The sequence below is a fragment of the Cygnus olor genome, chromosome 1 (assembly GCF_009769625.2).
Source record: "Cygnus olor isolate bCygOlo1 chromosome 1, bCygOlo1.pri.v2, whole genome shotgun sequence".
In the NCBI taxonomy this organism is placed as follows: domain Eukaryota; kingdom Metazoa; phylum Chordata; class Aves; order Anseriformes; family Anatidae; genus Cygnus; species Cygnus olor.
In genome coordinates, this window is record NC_049169.1 from 153,858,769 (window position 1) to 153,872,195 (window position 13,427).

The window sequence follows — 13,427 nt, forward strand, 5'->3', positions numbered from 1 at the left end:
GCAACAAATGTTAACTCTAAATAAGTGCAACCTGTCCCACAAACACTTGCTATAAACGACTTAAAAATAAAAGTAAAAATTTGATGGGGTAAACACAGAGAAAAAAAAAATTCTCCGGGAGAATTTTTTTTGTTAAAAAAATAAAAGTAAATAAAAATCTCAGCACTCATTTAGAGTTCGGGATCTTGTGAAAGAAAGCTTTAAAAGGAGCAAACCTGATTTGCTGTGGCTGTTGCGGCGAAGGGAACACTTGTTGCAGGAGTTGTTGCTGCAGAGACAGTGGCGGCCGTAGCGTTGTGCATCATGGGTACTTTCAGGAGGGGAACCATGGAAGCAATGAACAGGAGGGTGCAGCATTATGGTAAGAGAAGTGGTATTTTTGGCATGGTGAATATCAAGAGCAGCAAGCCATCGTCATGGGTTAAACCAGCAGATGGCATGCAATCACAGTGCAAAGCGAGAAAGCGTGGCGGAGAAATAAAAAAAAGGGAAAATAGCTTATTACAAGTACAATTAAAGGAAGGTTGTCAACACAATCGGCGATTCCCAGAAAAAAAAAAAGAGCAAGGAACATTGAAAATGTAGATGTTATCTCAAAGAATGGGATAACTTATGTAATAAGTAAGGCCTTTGCCAAAATAGCCTGGTACCTGAGAATTGTTACAGGGATGATTTTTTTTCTCCCATAAATGTTTCCCATTTATGTTGCCATAAAGCACTCCAAAATAAAAGTCTACTAAAAAACGAGAGTGTTTGGAACTGGGAAGGAAAACGGTAACTGTTTATCTTAATTTTTAAACAGAATTAAAACCAAATTATTTTCATGCATCTTCATTTTTAAGTAAGCCAGATACTCACTGTCTTCCTTTATAATCCAATTTATGCATTTTTTTCTACTAGCACTGCATAACTGCTAGACTTTATCAGAGTTAAATTGCCATCTGCTTTGAGGCAAAAATCAGAAGAAGGATAATAATAATTTTCCTGATTTAAATACTATTTTGATCTAAAAAAGCAAGGTCAATTTTGTGAAAGTTGCTGCTTTTGCTCATTTTAAGAATGAATTTTAATCAGCACCTTCATGAGAGAATACTAACTTCATGTTTTAAAGGTTTAATGTTTTAACTGCTTATCTGAGTAGTCCCACAAAAAAAATCACTGGGATGGGGCTACAGAATAGAAGGAAGATTACTCTTCCATCTTAAAGTCTGTTGCGCTGGACTTCAATTTTGCATGCCCCAAATGTTCATTCCAAATGTATTTCAAGGAAGAGTAAGATTCAGATCATGGGTTTCAACAGACCCTTTGTGGATCAAAGCACGCATTTCTGGGAAACGCTGATAAAACTTTCTAACACACAGCAAAAAGGAGAAATAGGCACACCACTATGAAACTTTAAAACACTGATGAAACTTGCTGGCTTTTCCAGTATTTTATGATTTTATAGTACTAGACAATATAAAATATAAAGAGAAATAAAACTTTGAAAACTGAAAAGCAGACTGGAATTCATGATATTATGCTTTTGCAGTGTAGTTGTTATAGCAGGTGGTATCACATCTAAACTGCAGCTTCTTCTACAAATCTAAATACTGCACAAAGTCAACCAGAAGGACAAGTGAACCTTTAATTCTAGTCATTGTCTAAATCTCACCTAGGATTTTTGAAACAAGTGAATATACATCATATACATTATAAAAGAGATCAATAAAGAAATTTGGAACCTACCAATACTGGTAGCGGGTGTCATGCACAAAACTGACCCTGCGTGTCATGCAATGATAGGTGAAAAAAGTGGATAAAGGGAAGAAACAGGTTAGCTGTTTAGAGTTAACATTCAAAGTGAGATTCAAGCATAACCACAGATAAGTAAGTTAGTTAAATGAAAGTTTAAGGTCATTCATAGTTTTGCTTTAACACTAAAAATGTGATTATGTTCATATTAAATTCCTACTTGGGTATACTATATTATTTTTGGCATGTTTCTGTGTGCACACAAGATACTTCCTAAGCTCTTTCATTCAGTACTTTTACCCTTTCCTTTAGAACTACTGCAGCAACAGGTTTTTTGTTTACAGAAACATCTACGATTAAATATCACATTATTTGGCAATTTTAGAACTCACTGCATAATTCAGCGAGCTTAATGCTGCACAGATTCATCAATTTTTTGTGCAGCAGAGAAAAAAGTTAAAATGGAAGTACCCAACATCACTCTGCAGAAACTTTGTCAAATTTACGTTTAATGTTAACATACATGTTCTTAATGCAAGGCATGAAGCAGAGAGGAGTTTCTGATCAGCGAAAACACTACTGGGACAGTTCCCAAGCTAAACACATGTAAGTGTGTATGTACCCTTGCAGCAAAAGGTTCCACAGGCTTTGGTGCTGAGTCCACCTTTAGCCTTTCTAAAAAGACCAAATGAAAAGAAAAATAAAGAATCGATCAAACAAACAAACAAAAAACAACAATGTGTTTTCAGTACAGTGCATATAGCAAGCTGGTGAAGGTGAGGAGGCAAGGAGACTACCACCACGTACACACATATTTGATATAAAATCAAATATGCTTCCTGTATTCCTGTTTAATTATTACAGCAGCCTCTTCCCCGCCCATCACAGCAGCAGCAGCGTAACTATGAATGACCTTACCAAAGAACAACCCCCAGAGAACACACACAGTTCCTAGTCTAGCGGCCATAAAAACGCTAACGAACAGCGATGGGAGGAGAGAGAAGATCTGTTGTTTTTGAGATCATTCACCAGACAAGAAGGAGAGGCGATGAAGCAATCAAACTGATGTAAAACATGGGAAGTGCAAAAATTTGGAGGTAAGCCATGCTAAGTGAAGCCCCACACGTTTTATTAGGGGAGCAAGTGGTTAAGAAAGCAGAGAGGTTATATAAAACAATTACGTTTTATATATATTCCAGCAGCAAAACTTGTCTTAAAAGTTAACTTTTTTAACACACACGAACACACACACAAGGAACACATTTGAAAATTATACCAGTTCAGAAAATATCACATCATCATTTAAAACCCAACAGATAATGTCATGCATTGCTCCTTAGGGCCAGGTGACATGACAGGCCTCGCACCCACCAAATCCAACCTCCTCTTGGACTTCCCAGGAAACACGGGAATACTGGATAAAGCGTCTTTAACAAAAAGCACATTACACCCACTCATATAGAGCGGGTTCCCTCTTTCTAGCCTCCTCCCACACCTCTCTCCTCTCTCTAATGCCCTGATGGTGTTCACAAAGAGCAGGAGGTTCAACACCTTGAGAAAGGCTTTCCACCCCGGGCCTGGGCTCCGTCTGCTTTGTTATCCCTCCCGCTCTATCTTTTTGAGCGCTTGTTTTGGGCTTGCCAACAATCCGGCCCTTAAGGTTTGGTTCCAAGATAGACCCTTTCTACCATCAGAAATTTATAAGGTACTACTGTAATTACAGCCAGTAGCCAGAAAGAGGGATGGACAATAAATGGCACAAAGAATGAGCTACTTAAGGAAGCACGAGCACTCAAAAAATATGGAAAATATCCAAATGCTATTTCACTGAAAAAAAGTTTAAACTACTTTATTTTGCATAGTTAATTTAAATTCTATGGCAGTTCCTTACAATAGTGATAAGCTCTGAAAGGGAGTGCTTACGAGAAGGAGTAATGCATATCAGTACAAATTGTTAGGGTTATGATATACAATAAATTTCTACATCGTTAAGCACAGGGCAGTCTTCCATTCATGTCCAAATAGGCAGTCTTACAATTTTTTTCAAATACTCCCATAAATGTCTGTATGTTTTCTGCCACAGATATTCTGGTGCATGAGTGTGCTAAAAATACAGCATTCTATAACTTGCTATTATCAACACAGGGGCAGGCTCCAAGGTTGTTACTCAGGCCTTATAGCAAAATCTCATGAAGTCAATGCCATCTGTGTTTGTTTTCATCCTCAGAGACATACGGGGATGCTGATAGATTGGGCAATCCTCGCGTGTTGTGTTTCATTCCCTGTTATAACCAGCATTATTTCTATAAACTAAAATAACATTGCTGAAATGTTAAGTGCGTTTGCAAACACGTTGTTTTAAAGGATTCTGACCGTTCTCCATGATCACGTTCTGATACCAGAACATGATATTTGTCAACCGCAGACCACATCACATCGTTCCTTAGAGAGGATGTTCAGCTGCAGAAAGTTCGGAGTAGGGGCGACTGACATAATTTAAGAGATCCTGGTGTCACTGTTTATGCAAATACCAAGTGCACTCCTTCTTTCATGGTGTTGAGGAGGAGCCCCAGCACCAGCACCGTGGTGCAGCTCAAGCCTCTGGATGGTCGGATCTCACAGACTTCCGCTCATGACATGCAAAGCGCGTCCTCTCACCTTTGGCTTGCCCGGACGAAGAACTACAACCTCAGCTATTAGCTGCAAATGCTAGGAAAAGTACTGGTAGCGTGTCAAAAGGAAGGCCATGAAAACAAACCTGATGCCTCCAAGCCCCTTTAGTGCCGAGGCGGGGAGCAATTTGTTTTGAGGATGCTCCTGTGCAGGTATGAGCAGAAGGCCCATGCTGGTGTACTCGTTCTCACCCTGCTGCAGAGCAGCAACGGAGGGGCCATGAAGGGACACACGTGGCATCTCCGAAGCACTACGCTTTTCCCAGCATTTTCCCAGCAGTGTTTTGCCCTCTCATTCCCTGGGAAAGCTCTAGCAGGTGAAGTCAAAATACAGCCAAATCGATGTAAGAAAAAAGGGCGAACTGTGGGCGATGATGAAGGAGGCTATGAAAATGGAAAGCAGCCTAACGGCGTGCCGGGATTTCAGCTTGAACCCTCACACTTTGCAGAAGGAATTAAACCAGCGTGGAAATAACTATGCAGGCCTCATCTCAAGCAGGGCGGGGAGCGTAATAAAACCTTTCCTTAAGCGCAACTGGCTGACGTAGAGGCTACCCTACACAACCTGGGGTCAGTGCAGGTGCAACATACCTGTCGGGATAAACGCTGCATGTTGCTGCAACTGAGCATTGGCAAGAGCCTGTTGGTAGTGCAAGACACTGGGATTGAAAACGGCACTGGCACCATTGCTTTTTTCAAGTGCTTGTCTCTTTGGTAAAGGGTGAAGAACACCAGGAGGAAAGGCCTGTAAATAAGAAAGTTAGTTAAAATGGCGTAATTTCTAAGGCATTGTCTGCAACATATACAAAAGTACAAAAACTTATTATTTTTAAAGCGGCTAAAGATGCCTTGCCATGCATATTAACTCAAAGCACAGCAATGTAAAATGAGTGAAATTTTGTTATTGATAGCAAAAGCATGGTACTATTAACCTAAAACTGTAGCAGCACAACTACTGAAAAGAAAGGCCTTTAAAGCAACGAAAATGGCATTTCCTTTAAATAGGCTTTCAAATATTATAGGGAGAAAAAACCACTTGTGTTTCATTGCCAAGTATGTTCTTTTAATTTAAGTATTGTTTCCTATTATTATATAGATTATGGATTATGTTAAGCGTTTTCAATTACAAAAGCAGTTTTATCTCAATTCGACTTTTTATGAGGAGGTATTTAAAAATGAAACCATGTTAGGAACCAAACTAAATCGTCTGCGTTTATTACGTATGAGAATGAGATGGATAATACGGTACCGAGTTTCCGGTAAATTAAGAGTATGTGAAATCATTTCCGGTTGATGTTCAAAAGAAAGCGGTACAAATTTCATTAGTTGCTTCTCCGAAAAAAAAAAAAAAAAAAAAAAAAAAGCAAAATGCAAAGCAAAAGGTGAAAGGTCAAAGTACCAGGTCTACAGTTGCTTCGAGAGGTCGCTTCATTGCTTTGGCAGTCGACTGAGTCTTTTAATAACAGGCAGCGAGCACATGATGGCAGTGGGCCAATGGGAGTCAAGCGAATTAACATACAGGTAAACAGCAAGCAGAGGTGCGTCATGGGAACGGCATTGCATTGTGGATAGGTGAGAAGGAAAAAAATATTCTGAATGCAATATACAACATACAAAAAACACTAGGCATGCACAACAACAAAAATGTCTTCTAAAGAAATGAATATTACACTTTCGAATTAGTACTGAAGCAAAAACGCATCTACTATACCTTAGTTAAAAGCATATAAGAGAGTAAAATATAGATGTTTGAAATTCAGGAAAGTTGAGTAAAACAGCAGCTTGCAGACACTATTAAGCATTTATAAACACTTCACAGAGATGCAGAGAGTTTTAAGGATACTCCTACAAGAATTTCTGATAAGTTAGTTGAGTCAAATTTGCAAACAAAATCAATTTTGAACACTGAATTTTCAAATCAAAAGGACTAGGGAAAGTTGTAATGCATTACAAACGCTACCGATGCTTGAGCTTGCAAGGTGAGGGTCTTAGGTAATGAAACCACATAATTCAGTAAGTTTGGGATTCAAAACGAGAGGTTCTCCTCTTCCAATACAGAATACATAATATGTCTCACACTAACTTATCATTAATTCCTTATTTTTTTCCCTACAAATGGGTCATTTTTGTAGATTTTTTTTTTCCTTGTGACTTACCACATTACATTGAGAGGAAAAAAACAGCCTTTCAGAATTTAAAACATATTTTCTAAATTTCACTACAACCTTCAGTACCAGCTTGGGGAGCAGGGAGTGAAAACACTGCTCCCGGCTTAAAAGTGAACATTAAAGTATGACTTACGATACTAGCTCAACATTATTAAAAAATTTAAATAAAATATGTAGGCATAGTACATAGACATATAAATTTATGTATATTTCATTGTAAGATTAAACCTATGGCTGATACGATGACATTCTTTAAATTTTTTTCATATAAATATTACTTTTGAGTTTTGTAGTGCAAATAATGTTTACAAACCTTCAGAAAGAAAGGACAATTTACTTATAAATCAGATTTTTTCATTTTTTTACAAGCATATGCTGATATTTAGCTTTTTTTTAGGATACGCCAATTATGTCCATCTTGATATCAGTATGTGGAAATGTGGAACGAAAGTATAAAAAAGAGGACAAGGCACAAAACACCTACAAATAGCTTATGGTCATGGTATTAGCTAGTGCCAAGAGAGTATTTTGCAGGATAGCCCTTGCTTTCCTCATTCACAGCTCTGTTGCAGCTACGTTGCACAAAGCTTCCCTTGGCTCCCTCCTCAAGTCTCCTGCAGCACATTTCTGGATTTTATATACCTAATCTACAGGATCTGCTCATCTGTCTGGGTCAAGACCTGGATATAACAAGAAACACCTGATGCCAAGTGAGGATGTGGATAGCCTTCTTGCATCTAAGCATGGTGCTGTGCTGTGCCGCTGACGTGTGGTACCCACCACGGGGGACATCGCTCCGCTAAACTAACACAGCCTCAGACCCACTCTGCATCCACTACCGATGGAAGTCTACATGGAGGTGAAGTGAATTTAGCTTTATGTGATGATGAAGCCCACAAATTCAAACCAACATCAATAAGAGTAGAGCATTTCAGTTAATTACCTTTATTATCCCAAACCAGGTATTATCCGATCTCACTTGTTTACTTATTATCTCTGTATTTCTGACTGCCTTTCTCCACCTCTTCTCCATGCCCTTTTGCCCTTATCTCCCTACCTTGAGGCTTTTTGCTGGCTTTCCTCTCATCTTCCATACCAAGTTCAACCCAAAAGCTTAAAATTGATCTGTTTCTAGACCTTCAACCTTGTTTCCATTTAGTCTCCCCCTCTTTTCAAGCTTTTAGACTGCCTACCCACTCCTCTCTCCCACCTTTATGTTTCATCTTGTCCTGATGGTAAAAGCTTCTTTTGATTCTTTCTGTTCCATCAGCTAAACTCCTCAACATTTAAGCTCCTACATAACTAACAACCAAAAATAAACAGCTACAGACTGGATAGGAAAATGCTATGGAAAGCAAATAAAGATAATAATAAAAATTATCAAACAGTCTGAGGCATAATATTTTTCTGTTGTATGTCACATCTGGATGCTATAATGCATCCTGGAATATGAGCAAGATACACACAACTGCACGGATGAGCAAGGAGCTCCTAACTAAACTTAAACGTAAAGAAGAGAAGCACACAAGAAGTGAAGAGATGACCCATAGGGGCACTGCCTCAGCATGCAGGGATGGTTTAGGATTGTCAATTCTCACCTGGAGTTGAATCTGGCAAGAGACATGAAAGGTGATAAGAAGGGCTTCTACAGGTGCATCAGCAGCAAAAGGAAGACTGAGGAAAATGTAGACTGCTGCTGAATGGGGCAGGTGACCTGGCGGCACAAGACACAGAAAAGGCTGAGGTATGAACGTCTGCTTCACCTCAGTCTTTACTGGTAAGACTGGCCTATGGGAATCATGGGTCCTTGAGAACAGTGGGAAAGTCTGGAGTGAGGAGGATTTACCCTTGTTGGAAGAGGATCAGGTTAGGGAACATTTAAACAAACTGGATGTCCACAGGACCTGATAAGATGTACCTATGGGTGCTAAAGGACCTGGCCAATGTCACTGAGAGGTCACTCTTAATTATCTTTGAAAGGTCATTATGACTGGGGGAAGTTCTGAAAACTGAAAGAAACTAAAATGACACTCCTATCTGCAAAAAGGGAAAGAAGGGAATGACAGGTCAGTCAGCCTTACCTCAATGTCTGGGAGGGTGATGAAGCAAATCCTCCTGAAAACTATCTTCAAACACATGAAAGCCAAGAAATTGATGGGGACTAGCCAGCACAGATTTATGAAGTGGAAATTGTGCTTAACCAACCTGATAGCCTTCTACGAGACTGGCTTGGTAGATGAGGAGAGAGCAATGGATGTTGTTTCTCTTGACTTCGGGAAGGTTTTCTGCACTGTCTCCCATTTCACTTTCACAGAAAAACTCGTTTAGTATAGGCTAAATAAGTGGAAAGAGTGAGGTGGATTGAAAACTGTCTCAACTGCTAGGATCAAAGGGTTGTGATCAGCAACATAAAGTCCAGCTTGAGTCCAGTCAACAGTGGTATAAAACTGGGAGGAGTGATTGATATATTAGACAGTTGTGTTGCCATTCAGAGGGACCTGGACAGGTTGGAGAAATGGGCATGGAAAAAACTCACGTTCAATAAAGGGAAATAACACATGAAGCACCTGGGGAAGAACAGCCACAGCCAGCAGTACGTGCTGGGGGCCACCCAGCTGGAAAGCAGCTTAGCAGAAAAGGTCCCTGGGGTCCTGGTGGACACCAAGCTGAACATGAGTCTGCACTGTGTCCTCGCAGAAAAGGCAGCCAACAGTGTTTTGGGCTGCTGTGTCCTGGGCTGCAGCGGGAAGAGCATCACGATCAGGTTGAAGGAGGTTATCCTTCCCTTCTACCCAGCTCTGGTGAGGCCACATATGCCTTGCTATGTCCAGGTCTGGGCTCCCAGTGCAAGAAAGAAATGGACGTACTAGAAGTAGTCCGGTAGAGGGCCCCAAAGGTGATGGAGGGACTGAAGCATCTCTCATATGAGCAAAGGTTGAGAGACCTTGGACTGTTCAGAAGAAAAGATGCAGGGGGATTTCAACAGCGTGTATAATAAAATACGGGAGTAAAGATGGAGCCAGGCTCTTTTCAGTGGTGCCCAGTGACAAGATAAGAGGCAATGAGAACAAACTGAACTACAGAATATTTTGTTTTAATATAACTTTAAAAAAATTACTGTAAGTAGGATTTAATCATGGAGTATGTTGCCAAAAGAAGTTGTAGAGTCTCCATCCTTGGAGACATTCAAAAGCCAACTAGGCATGATCCTGGGCAGTCTGCTCTAGCTCATCCTATTAGAGCTGGGAAGGTAGACTAGACAGTCTCCACAGGTCCCTTCCAACCTCAGCTATCAATTCACATTTTAATTTAGGCTGTACATTATTCTGTGACTTTCCATGCTCTCTGATGCTCCACATGAATACCTGCAGCTCCCTGAGTACAATGATGGATGACTATCTTTTAATGAGCTTCGGATTTATGCTGTATGTGGTTTATAGCCTCTGTCACAGTGTCTTTCTCCTTTCTTTTTAGTTCATATTATGAGGGTCACCTAAGGCATCCGAGCAAAATTTCCTAAACTTTAGTGTACAGAAATACAGGCAGGGTATTTTCTGGTACCAGACTGCAAGCTTCATTGACGTTCAATGGTCTTATAAGTTCTGCCTCCAGTGCTGTAACCCCATCCACAATACTCACCTACAAGAATACCCTCTGGACCAGAGCAATGCAGACAATTCCCCCAGGAAGGAAAACCTCTTAGACACAGTTCATCCTGGGAGCAACCTCCAAGTGAGTCCTATAGCTAAGCATTCATATTTCTGCCTTATTTTTTCTCTCTAGATCCAATTAAGTTTTCTTGTTCATTCTTGGGTAGCCTTGGAGGCATGTGTCTTTTCTACCACTTTTTTGTTGTTGTCATTCTGGTGATTTTTCATTCACTTTATCTGATTGCTTCAAGTCTACATTAAATAAAAAAAAATAGTTGGATTGAAAAGAATCTTTTCTGTTTGATAGTCTAAATATTCCATGAAAATATTTTGTATATATTTTTCTGCAAAAAGTTACCCTGAATTACAGGTCCCAGACTTCTTCCTCCATAACATTAGAATGCTAACATTTCAGTTCTGTCTTTCCAAAGATGCTTCATCTTGCTTTGAGGCTAATGCAACTCCAATTACGGCTTATTTAAAATCATAGGATATCCATCCAACCATTACTGAAGTGCAAAAAAAATGAATCCCCTCATCTCTCTCCTTTCTTCTTTAGTATTCTGTCTAGAAATATTACATCCTCTAAATGGTCAATAAATATTGCACAATAGAAGCTAATTAGAATAAAAATACAATCTCCTCTGCTTTAATTTCCAGATGGTATTCAATTTCCGCAAGCACAGGAAAGTTTAACTAAAAATCATCATGTGTGAAACAGTAACTGGGAAACTATACGAGAAAGAATTTACAACTTAAGAAATTTTCTTCTGTTTGGAGGTTTACTTTCTTGCATAACTTATCCTTTGTTCCTCAAAAAGTCTGGTCTTTGCTCATTTGCTAAATACAATAGCTTGGGGTAGTTATATACTGTACTGTATTGTGTTTCTGGTAGGCTCCTTACCCAGAGAATAACTGTATTGTCTGTTACTATTGTATGCACTGCCCACAAGTCCACAAACCACATCTGCTTAATTATTCCTCCAGTGCCAGCAATGAGGACAACGATTCTTTGATTTACTGCCAGCAATTTTGTCTCCCAAGACAAATCCTGCATGCTCGATTTATTTAACTTTATCAATACCACTTTACTTAAATTTAACAACTTTCCTGGTAGCAACCATAAGAGATAACCAATACTGGTAAATGGATGGGCTGACTTGTCTGAACAGCTTTCAGTAAGAGCTTAACATTTCTGAAAATAGGAAAGACCTCAATCTTTTTTTTTTTTTTTTTTCTGGCTATACTCTGCTTTTTCTTAACTACTCCCATTTTAGTTACCTGCTTTTTAACACCATTATTCTAATAGAAAATAAAAAGGTATCATAGAGAGATTCAAGTAACTTGCCTTGCCTTGCCGGTGGGAGAGGTAAAAAAGGTCTCTTAGCATGAGACTCATCTCCCCTAACCAAAGTTCAAAAAAATACAGTCAACACTTCATAGGCAGTGGGGAAAGATCTACAGAGGACAATTCTTCCTCATCCTGTAGCGGTGGGTCAGAATGAACAGCACAGATGAATATGCAGGTTTTCTCCACTGCCTCTGAGGTGGGACCAATGTGTCTGGGTTAGGCTCAGGTATCTAACTGAATGACATCTTAATATAGGTCCCTCTTCTACAACTAACCTTCGAAGCAAAAAGCGTCTCTTTGCTTTTCTTCCTTTTCTTCCAAATTTCCACAACTATATCTTTTTGTATATCTGTTTTCAGAGCTAAACCAGCATATCTGCCCCTGTTTTCCAATGGACACTGAACGATTTTATTTCTGTTTGGAAATACGAGGGGCAAATTTAACATATAATCAAGGCAGAGAACAGAAGTGGTATAGAGTGTCATTTGCTTCACTGTCTTGAATAAAAATACAGCATTCAAATACGGGAATGAAGAAAAAGAGCGCTTCCTCCCATCAAGCAATACTAGCAATTTTATCAATTCTTATATTTTTACCAAAAAAAAAAAAAAGCAAAAGGGAAAAAGAAAGTATAAGCAAACAGCATTAAATTGAAGCAAAATAGGCATCAAAGAGCTTCTGTCACGAAAAGCAGCCATATATGCCAGCACTTACCATCACAGTCGCAGCTGCCGCAGCTGCCTGGGCTGCCACCGCAGCCTGGTTGGCTTGGTGTTGCGCCGCTTTGATTTTGGCCTGCAAATGTGCAGGAGGGTGAAAATACTTGCATTTCTCCCTCATGCAACGACCTTTTATGTAATCCATACACACGGTTACGGTGTTGTCGTTTGTGTCAATCATTGTGCTGTCTGCCGGATGTGCAAAGCGGCAATCAGTCTCTCCACGCGCACAGTTGCCCCGCTGGAACTCCCTGCACACCTATGCGCAAAACAACACTGGTTGCAACCCGAAACGGCAGGGAGAGCCCATGCCCGCCCCAGAAAGGACCATCCCCTTCCCCGGTGAGATCAGTGAATCCGATTTAATAAACCCATTATCTTCTTCTGGAAGAGGGAAATGCGTCTATTTTACCCTTGCACATTGGGTTCCTCAGGTAGCTTTGTGTTATGGTGGCTAATGGACATGGAACAGAAACATTCCCAAATGTCTCTCCTTTTCCTGCTTAGAAAACATCTGGGAAGGATTCTTACTGAAGAAACTTCCTCTGCTAAACTAGCTGAGACTCACAAAATGTTCAGTCCCTTTCTAACTGTAGTTTATATTCTTGCAACTCCACTGCTAGGGAAGCAGTTCCTCTTGCTGATACTGGGGAAGAGAGTCTACAAACAAGGTGGAGAGCCTCCTTAAAAAAATAATTAAATGGACAGAATGGACAAGCTGATTTTTCTAAGGAGAAATGTCCTGTAGACTACCTGGGCCACAGATTCCACTGAGCTTGGCCACGCAGGGATCCACGAGCTCCAAGGAGGCTCTGCACATCACTGCGGGCTTGCCTGCTCAGTCTGCTCCAGGGTTTGTAACATTCAACACCTCCATCAGTAGCTCAAGGCTAAAAAATTCCCCTACTACTGATTAATAAAAATCAGGACCGAATTAATACTGCAGGACAGAGTTAATATTGCAATGAAAATGTGCTTGCTAGGTATTTCACCAAAACATACCTTTACGAGCATGCAAACCTGAGGTATATTTGAAGAGATGAAGTTTAAGAAAGATGAAACTTCATGTTGATTTCTCTGTATTAAATTTGAGGAAATGCACTACCTTATAAATGTATTTAGTTACCATTGGC

The 13,427-nt window shown here is 39.9% G+C and overlaps 1 protein-coding gene across 11 annotated transcripts in view; it reads right to left on the reverse strand.

Moving 5' to 3' along the window:
• MBNL2 (muscleblind like splicing regulator 2) overlaps positions 1-13,427 on the reverse strand; it is a 111,206-nt gene that overhangs the window by 17,991 nt on the left and 79,788 nt on the right. For 3 of the 11 annotated variants that reach the window (XM_040538502.1, XM_040538475.1, XM_040538468.1), the window contains exons 5-9: positions 12,290-12,553; positions 5,806-5,859; positions 4,998-5,151; positions 1,729-1,764; positions 216-310 (exon numbers count right to left, since the gene is read on the reverse strand). In XM_040538502.1, coding sequence (XP_040394436.1) covers positions 216-310; positions 1,729-1,764; positions 4,998-5,151; positions 5,806-5,859; positions 12,290-12,553 — 603 coding nt within the window. The remainder of the gene's footprint in view (positions 1-215; positions 311-1,728; positions 1,765-4,997; positions 5,152-5,805; positions 5,860-12,289; positions 12,554-13,427) is intronic. The other 8 variants (XM_040538517.1, XM_040538480.1, XM_040538534.1 and 5 more) reach the window with 5 other exon arrangements.